Raw genomic sequence first — 8,941 nt, 5'->3', positions numbered from 1 at the left:
AGATTTAAGGCTTTGGGGGCAGCAGTGCCGGTCCTACAATCTTCCTGTCCCCCTTCAGGAAAGGTGTTGGGGGAGATTTTCACCACCTTCCAGTTCCCTTCAATTTGCCTCTTGCGTTCCTGCTTCCATCGTATTTCCATTGCTCGTTCCCAGTGGTGCATTACCTGAGGCCAGGCTGCCCATTCCTGGAGCCCCTCTTGGGGCGTCAGCTCTCACAGCCTCCCGTTTGGTCCTAAAGAGCAGGGTCAGCAGCCTTTGTGGTGGGGGGTCTTTACCAGAGCTGTCTCTCCTCCCTGATTCACCTGCCTTTGTCCTTCTCTCCCCACCTGCAGGTCCAAGCCGTACCGGGTGCAATGAGCGCTCCGTGCCGGCCCTGCCATGGAAGGCTGTGACTCGCCCGTCATCCCCGGGAAGGACAATGGGTGCGGCATCCCTCAGCACCAGCAATGGACTGATCTCAACAGCGCCCACCTCCCCGACACAGCCGGCAGCATGGAGCAGCCCGCGGCGGAGAGCCGCGGCCCCCTGGACAGCCTGAGGGTCCCTTTCCCCGAGCGCGTCCCCGAGAGCAGCGCCGCAGCTGGCCCCGGCGCCGAGCCCGCCGGCAAGGAGGTGAGCTGCGGCCAGTGCACCGCCTCCTTCGCTGGCCTGCAGAGCTACATGGAGCACCGCTGCACCAGCGCCCGCCCGCCCCCGCCGCTGAGGGGGGAGAGCGGGAGCGAGAGCAGCGAGGATGGGGAGGAGGAGAGCGACGTGGAGAACCTGGCTGGTGAGATCGTCTACCAGCCGGACGGCTCAGCCTACATCGTGGAGAGCCTCAGCCAGCTGGTGCAGAGCGGGGGCACTTGCGGCAGCGGGGCTCTCCCCTCGCTGCTCCCGAACTCTCTGCCCAAGCAGGGAGAGCCCTCCGCCACCGCTCCCGTCTACCCACAGATCATCAACACCTTCCACATAGCCTCATCCTTCGGGAAGTGGTTTGAGGGCTCAGACCAGGCCTTCCCGAATACCTCAGCCCTGGCGGGCATCAGCCCCGTCCTGCACAGCTTCCGCGTCTTCGATGTGCGACACAAAAGCAACAAGGATTACCTGAACAGCGACGGTTCTGCCAAAAGCTCCTGCGTATCCAAAGATGTTCCCAACAATGTGGACCTGTCCAAATTCGATGGCTTTGTGCTCTATGGGAAGAGGAAGCCCATCCTGATGTGTTTCTTGTGCAAGCTCTCCTTTGGGTATGTCCGCTCGTTCGTGACCCATGCGGTGCACGACCACAGAATGACTCTGAGTGAGGAGGAGCGGAAAATTCTTAGCAATAAGAACATCTCCGCTATCATCCAAGGGATAGGCAAAGACAAGGAACCCCTTGTCAGCTTTCTGGAACCAAAAAACAAAACCTTTCAGCACCCTCTCGTTTCCGCAGCTAACCTCATAGGCCCTGGACACAGTTTTTATGGTAAATTCAGTGGCATTCGCATGGAAGGCGAGCAGGCCCTCCAGGCCGGGGCGGCCGGCGGAGCGGAGCCGCCGGCGGCGGGCGTCCTGGCCCCTGGCGCACTCCTCAACCTGGGCGGGCTGACCAGCTCGGCTCTGAAGACTCCCATTACCTCAGTCCCCCTGGGCCCGCTGGCTTCCAATCCCACCAAATCCTCAGAGGGGAAGGACCCTGGGGTGGCAGAGGGGGAGAAGCAAGAGGGGGGTGACCAGGACAGCCTCTCAGAAAAGGCAGAGCCGGTCGAGGAGGTGGAGGAGGAGGAGGAGGAGGAGGATGTGGAGGAGGAGGAGGAGGAAGAGGAGGAGGAGGAAGAGGAAGAAGACGAGGATGATGAGGGTTGCAAAGGACTGTTTCCGAGCGAGTTGGAGGACGAACTGGAGGACCGGCCCCAGGAGGATGCTGGGGCTGTGGCAGGCGGCGGCAGCAGCAAAAAGGACCTTGCTCTCTCAAACCAAAGCATTTCTAACTCTCCCTTAATGCCTAACGTGCTCCAGACCCTGTCGCGGGGCACAGCTTCTACTAGTTCTAATTCTGCTTCTTCCTTTGTCTTTGATGGTGCAAACAGGAGGAATCACTTAAGCTTTAACAATGAGGGCAGCGGAGCCAGCGTGGCAGAGGGCAGCAGGAGGCTGGACTTTATCGATGAAAGTGCCAATAAAGACAATGCCACAGCACCAGAACCAAATGAGAGCACGGAGGGCGAGGACGGGAGCTACGTCTCCCATCACCAGCATGCTGGCCCCCTCTGTGAACTTGGGGGTGGGGAGTGCCCCTCGGGGAGCGGCGTGGAGTGCCCAAAGTGCGACACGGTCCTGGGCTCCTCGCGGTCGCTGGGTGGCCACATGACTATGATGCATTCTCGCAACTCATGTAAGACACTCAAGTGTCCCAAGTGCAATTGGCACTACAAGTACCAGCAGACACTTGAGGCACACATGAAGGAGAAACATCCCGAGCCAGGTGGCTCCTGTGTCTACTGCAAAAGTGGACAGCCACACCCACGGCTGGCACGGGGTGAGAGCTACACCTGTGGTTACAAGCCGTTCCGCTGCGAGGTCTGTAACTACTCCACTACTACCAAAGGCAACCTCAGTATTCATATGCAGTCCGACAAGCATCTCAACAACATGCAAAACCTGCAGAACGGAGGGGGAGAGCAAGTCTTCAGTCACACCGCTGGGGCGGCGGCAGCGGCTGCGGCAGCCGCGGCGGCCGCAGCAGCCAACATTGGTAGCACCTGTGGGGCCCCCTCCCCCACCAAACCAAAAACCAAACCTACGTGGCGGTGCGAGGTGTGCGACTATGAGACCAATGTAGCTAGAAACCTTCGTATTCACATGACCAGTGAGAAGCACATGCACAATATGATGCTGCTTCAGCAAAATATGTCCCAAATCCAACACAACCGGCACCTGGGCCTCGGCAGCCTCCCGTCCCCCGCCGAGGCTGAGCTCTACCAGTACTACCTGGCACAGAACATGAACCTTCCCAACTTGAAGATGGACAGCACTTCCTCAGATGCACAGTTCATGATGGGTGGATTCCAGCTCGATCCCACCAATCCCATGGCAACGATGGCTCCATCTCTAGGTGAGGCTGAAGGGTTTTCCACCGTGTCCACGTGTAAGGGAGGGATTGTGTTTGCATTACTGCAAAACCCTCGTGCACAGACTGGGTGCTACGTGCCATATCCCTTCCGTCTCTGCGGCCCGCTGTGTAGTGCAGCCACAATGCAGTGAGTTGCCTTTGTGTGGTGGTCAAGGATGGAGACTACACAGTGGAGACCTCTCTTCTGCATTCCCCCAGACCAATTTTTCTCATCCTCGGAAAATACGTTACTTTTCTAGTACCTTTTCTAAGAGTTTTAGTAGGGAGCTAATAAAACAGTAGATAACGGATTATTGCTGACATGCATTAAATGTTCCTTCTCATTGTGGAAAGCATCCTTACTACAGTGTTTCCTAGTGATTTTTCCTTGGTTTGGTAAGGGGTGCGAGTAGTTTGGCGGGTAGCTTTGTGAGAAGGTCTGATCAACTGCTGGTGCTCTCAAAGGTGGATGTTGAGTTGGTTTGTTACGTGCTGTGTTGCCCTGAGAAGAAAAGGTAAGCAAGTTTTGAGAGTTGTGATGAATTCAGCGGAAGAGGTGGTGTTCCTCTGCTGCAGAAACTGAGCTGAAACCATTCCTCTGGTGCCAGTGTGAGATATAAGATTTGAGGCTTGACCAGATGAGAATTACTGAACTGGAGGGGAATGGCTATAGAGAAGATTATTTCTCTCATCAGATGACAAAAACACTTAAAAATGAACTACCAAATGCATTTTTCCTGGCAACGACCATTGTTCGACATCATGTTCGTGTTGGCACTGTGGGGGACACACCCTATCCCCACACAGTCTAGTCCAAGAATTAGACTTAGAGTGGGGATAGAGGGTCAGGTCCTGTTAGGTTCCTCCCTCGTGGTGCTTATGTCGCCCAGGGCCAACAGCAGCTGCTGGCAGTGTGCACGTGCTTCCCAGTGTGTTTGAACTTTGCAGCGCTGTAGGGTGAGAGCTGGCGCTTCAGGCGTGGCAGACACTGACTGTAATTACTGCTGTCTCTATGTTGCTTTGCTTCTGCTGAGGATTGTTCACAGTGCCTTGAGAAAGTATGTGAAAAGAAATCTGCCACTTTACCTGCTTTGCTCTGAACTAATTTTTCTGTGCTGCACTCTGCCCTCCCTAACCTTGTCCATCCATCGATTGCAAGTTACTACTGATGCACTCCATTACTGGTTCATTGGTCTCATGCATGTTCTCCTTTCCTTCAGCTATTCATAGTACAGTTTATTATTAGTCCAGAAGGACATGAAAGTCATTTGAGAGAACAACAACACAAGATACTAAAAAAAATGAAAAAGAAAATGAAGGAACTCAAGTGACTATAAATTAATAATTTTTTTTTTCCCCCTAGGGTGTCCCAGCTTGCATCTTTGGGAGGTCAAGGACACAATCTTTTTTAGTGTATTTTCAATAGCTCCAAGTTGCCAACAGATGTAATTGACAGTCATTTGTAATATAGCTTGTAGTGTATAAAGTTACAGCGTCGTCTGTGGTGGGTTTCTTGGAAGGCGCCCTTTTGGAGCTCATAGCCCATACTTACTGAAGCACAGGGCGGTTGGCATGAGAGAAGTTGGGAGTATTTTAACAGAAGCATCCTAAAGTGCATGACAAGGCCTTGAATGTATATGAGCTCGCCTGGAGAGTGATTTGTGAATTGTACGCTTGATGGTTGCAAATCTCAAGCTGAAGATTACGGAGGCAGGCCCTTCCCATGTCAATAAGCACTTGACACGAACTCAGCTCGTTAGACTCATATACACACACTATGAACTTTGCCAGAAGCGAAGCAGATTTTTCCCATTTTTACACTTCAGTCCAAAACTGGATTTGAGTAGAATATTAATAATTCAGAAGAGTCTGCTTTTGGGTTTTTACTGCATGAAATGTTCAGGAGAGACTGATTTAAAGAGAGGATTTCAGGATATATCCTAAAACGGATGCTTAGAAAAATCACTACGATTAGGAGATACGGACCATAGAAGGCAAGTGGTGGGTTTCCTGCTCTTCAAATATTTAGTGAGCAGGTACACAGGAGTAGCTGTACAGAGGGTATCAGTCTGCCATGGCAGGGAGGGATAGAGTGGATCAAGAAAAAAGATTGTTGACTGCTTTGATGGAAAGACAGGTTCCTGGCAGTGCATGCAGATGGGATTTTTCCCTCTCCAACCAGTTCCTCTCCGTGTGAGTACGAGAGATGCTTGATGAAAATGAAGTGCTGTACCCCTGACAGACTCAGCATTCAGGTTGTCTTGTAAGCTGTAGTTCATCCCGCTTAGGACTGTAATGAACATTGTGGTATTGCATTTCTGCAGGAAAGATATTAGCATGTACACTGCCCAAAGCTGTGGTCTGCACCAACTGTGGTTACAAGCTTTCAGAAAAGTTCGTATGGTTCTGCCTGAACTTTGTCTTCCCAGTGTTGGCTGCTTTTCAGCAAACAGGTTGAAACATAGGAAACTAAAAGTTAAGGAAATAAAATCTCTCTTTTTGATTGACTGAGTAACTGTTGACCTGAAGGCTCCTTTAATAAGATTGTTAAGCTGAGCTATGACGTAAGATCAAGGTAAAATAACAAAAAGCTGCAGGAGGAGCGTAAACGTCTTGAAAATGGAAAAGGAGAGCAAGGTGGAGCACAGGTCCGAAGAAGAGACTGGTGGTTGGTCTCTGTGCTTTGGCATAAAAAGTTAATATTAGAAAAAGAAAGTCTGTCTGTCCACATCTTCAAAGTGCTCTGATGTAAATAAGAGCTTGCTGCATTCATTTACTGTAAGTGAATAGAATTCAGCTCTTGGCTTGAAGAGTAGATGTGACACAAAGACAGTAAGCATCCTGCTGGCTTTCCTTGACATGCTCTTGCACTCTCGTTATTAATAGTGGTTGTCTTTTCCTTGGGCATACAAAGCGTCTGTCAACACTGTTTTTAGAAAACTGTCCACCATTTTGAACTCTTGGACAAGAGATGAGATCTAATAGTGCAGGAGTGGCACTTTTCAGATTGTTTTTTGTACTTGCAACATTCTGCATCGTTGCCTGCTTCTGATGGCAGTGCAGTGACCTAACTGTAATACTCCCATCATTTGGACTTGTGACTGTTGACCTTTTTTTATTTGGCAGGAACTGTGCTCAGGTACTGCATGAGGTAACATTTCTTGCTTCTCCAGGTAGGCAAGAAAAAACAGGATAAAGTGTTACGCTGTTCTTGAAATGGCCACAGAGACTTTCAGTGCGGTACTAAGGAATTCTTCATTCTCTGAAACTTTGTAGGGTTTTTCTTGACACCTTTCATGGGCAGAGGGTTGGATGCTTCTCCTTCAGAGGGTGGGTAGCAAGGGCTATTGTGGTCCTTTCCCAGCCTTACATGCTGGCTGCGATTGCTTTTTTCTTCAGATATGGTGCTGACTAGCAGCGCAGAGGAATAAGCAAAGGGACAGCTGTGCTTGGTTTTTGCTGTGCATTTGGTTGGGTGCAAGGGTTGCACTGACAGCAGTGTATGTTGTGCTCTGTGCTTCTCTTCCGGCAAGTAAAGAATTCAGATTTTCTGACCTCTTTCTCCCCTTTTTCCTTCGTGCAGTGGGTGGAGAGATCCCCCTGGACATGCGGTTAGGTGGCGGACAGCTGGTGTCTGAGGAGCTAATGAACTTGGGTGAGAGTTTCACGCAAACAAATGACCCATCGCTGAAGCTCTTCCAGTGTGCTGTGTGCAACAAGTTCACTACAGATAATTTGGACATGCTAGGCCTCCACATGAACGTGGACCGTAGCCTCCCTGAAGATGAGTGGAAGGCAGTAATGGGGGACTCATACCAGTGCAAGTTGTGCCGCTACAACACACAGCTCAAGGCAAACTTCCAACTCCACTGTAAGACGGACAAGCATGTGCAGAAATACCAGCTGGTAGCACATATCAAGGAGGGTGGCAAGGCCAATGAGTGGAGGCTGAAATGTGTGGCCATTGGGAATCCGGTACATCTGAAATGCAATGCTTGCGACTACTACACCAACAGTCTAGAGAAGCTGCGTCTTCACACAGTGAACTCGAGGCATGAGGCCAGCCTGAAGCTCTATAAGGTAAGGGTTGGCTTTGCTTCATCTTCCTTCATTGCCCAAGTGCTGGAACAAAGGAAAATCTATATTGAACCGCAGTGGATTGCGATCCTTTGGAGACGAGCTGCTCAAATCTCTCCAGTGGGACCCAGTCTCACTTGTGTGGTACAGCTCTTTAACCTGTGTTCTGATAGCAACTGTGGCCGTTAAAGCCTTAAGCCAATGGGTGTTCGTGTCAAGGTGCTTTAATGGGGGCTTGCATGTCTTATAGCACTGCCTATGTGTTAAATGATACTTTTGCACAAAAATTCAACAGTCACTGTTGAAAACATTGTGCAAGATGGTATTTGTCACACTTTTGTTGGCTCTTTTCCATAACGCAGTTTGTTAACCCATACGAGATTCTTCATGAGCACTTGAAGGCTTTTGCTGTTGTCAGAGAAGTGTGTTCATCCTGGCATTGAGAAGGCTGGGTGGGTGGAGTGGGGAGGGATGGAGGAAGAGGGCCTCTGTCTCTATGCTTTTATGCTCTGTGTACTTAATGCTGGGATCTGTAAGCAAAGTGTTGCTTGAGGCTGGAAAAGGGAGAAGGCTGGAAGAGAAGCCTGTATACACGTGCATGTGCTTTGACCATGCATATGGACGGACTGTATTTGGAGGCATTGCAGGTTTTCATCTACGGCATTTGGCCTATGACTGCCATCTTGTTTTCTGTACTCTTCCACCACCACACCCCCCATTTTGTGTTGTCTTTATAACCATCTTCTCTTTCCTGACTTACTTCTCTCCTTCACAACCCCCTCCCCTCGCTGGCCTGAACCCTGTGGGCTGTAACCCAAGAGGAGCTCCGGATACAGTAAATAGTCCTTTCACTCATGCAGCAGAATTGCTCCAGACATTTCTATTGATTTTCACTGGACTTAAAGCTTCACCTTTTTCTCTAATCATCCCATAATGGCTTTAGTATGAACAATCAGGTACGAATTGCCATAAATCTAAGCAGCCGCATACCTTCCATTCACACATGCTATCCCACTCATTGTCTTCTCATTTCTCTCAAGTTTTTTTATATTCTTTCTGTCCTCATCCTTTTCTTCCTGCTTTCCCTGAAGTGCAGTGAGAATTTTTATATATAAATATATATACATGCAGACTGTATTCTGTGCTTCTTAATTATCTCTTTGAATATTTTTCTTTATGTAATGGGAATTTAAAACTTGACATTGAACTGTACAGTAGCCCACCTATGTCATGGTGCAGACACATTAGGTTTCAAAACTGGATTTTCCCTACGAATGAGCAGTTCCAGCAAATTCAGAGAGGAAAGAGACAACCAGGAGCATCATAGAAGGTTTGTCTTGAACTATGGTTGTTGGACCTGCCCGGAGTTGATGGGGAACTGCTCAGAGGAGGAATACATTTCTGCTGAGCTCGCTATTGAGGCCAAGACTGCTGTGACGATTGCTATTACCATCATCAGCTGGGATCCAGCATAACACAGCAGAGTCTGGTTCTAAAAATGGTCAGGTCTACACATATGCCTCTGCTCTCAGATGTGCAGGAAACCTGAGAGAGTAAAATCAGCTTGGAAACTGGGGGCAGGAGATTCCCAGTGAGACTTTAAAAAGCCAGCTGATGAATTGAATCTCCTCTGTCTGTGGAATTCAATTTGTGGTACAAAAGAATTGTTTGAAAGCTCTATTATGTGTTTTAACATATAATATTGTTCTCTTAAATATACATTGCAAAAGTTTAAAAATTCTTTCTCTAGACCCTTCATCTACAGTGGTTTCTACTGGGGAAGAAGCA

General features: G+C 49.3%; 1 protein-coding gene across 2 annotated transcripts in view; it reads left to right on the top strand.

Annotated features, from left to right (window-relative positions):
- The first annotated feature begins 373 nt into the window (after positions 1-373).
- Positions 374-8,941, top strand: part of ZFHX3 (zinc finger homeobox 3) — a 113,783-nt gene continuing 105,215 nt past the window's right edge. The window contains exons 1-2 of one of the 2 annotated variants that reach the window (XM_076348861.1): positions 374-3,079; positions 6,660-7,156. In XM_076348861.1, coding sequence (XP_076204976.1) covers positions 379-3,079; positions 6,660-7,156 — 3,198 coding nt within the window. In that variant the 5' untranslated portion in view covers positions 374-378. The remainder of the gene's footprint in view (positions 3,080-6,659; positions 7,157-8,941) is intronic. The other variant, XM_076348862.1, reaches the window with a different exon arrangement.

This window comes from Aptenodytes patagonicus, chromosome 11 (genome assembly GCF_965638725.1).
Source record: "Aptenodytes patagonicus chromosome 11, bAptPat1.pri.cur, whole genome shotgun sequence".
In the NCBI taxonomy this organism is placed as follows: domain Eukaryota; kingdom Metazoa; phylum Chordata; class Aves; order Sphenisciformes; family Spheniscidae; genus Aptenodytes; species Aptenodytes patagonicus.
This window is presented reverse-complemented; position numbering and strand designations above follow the sequence as displayed.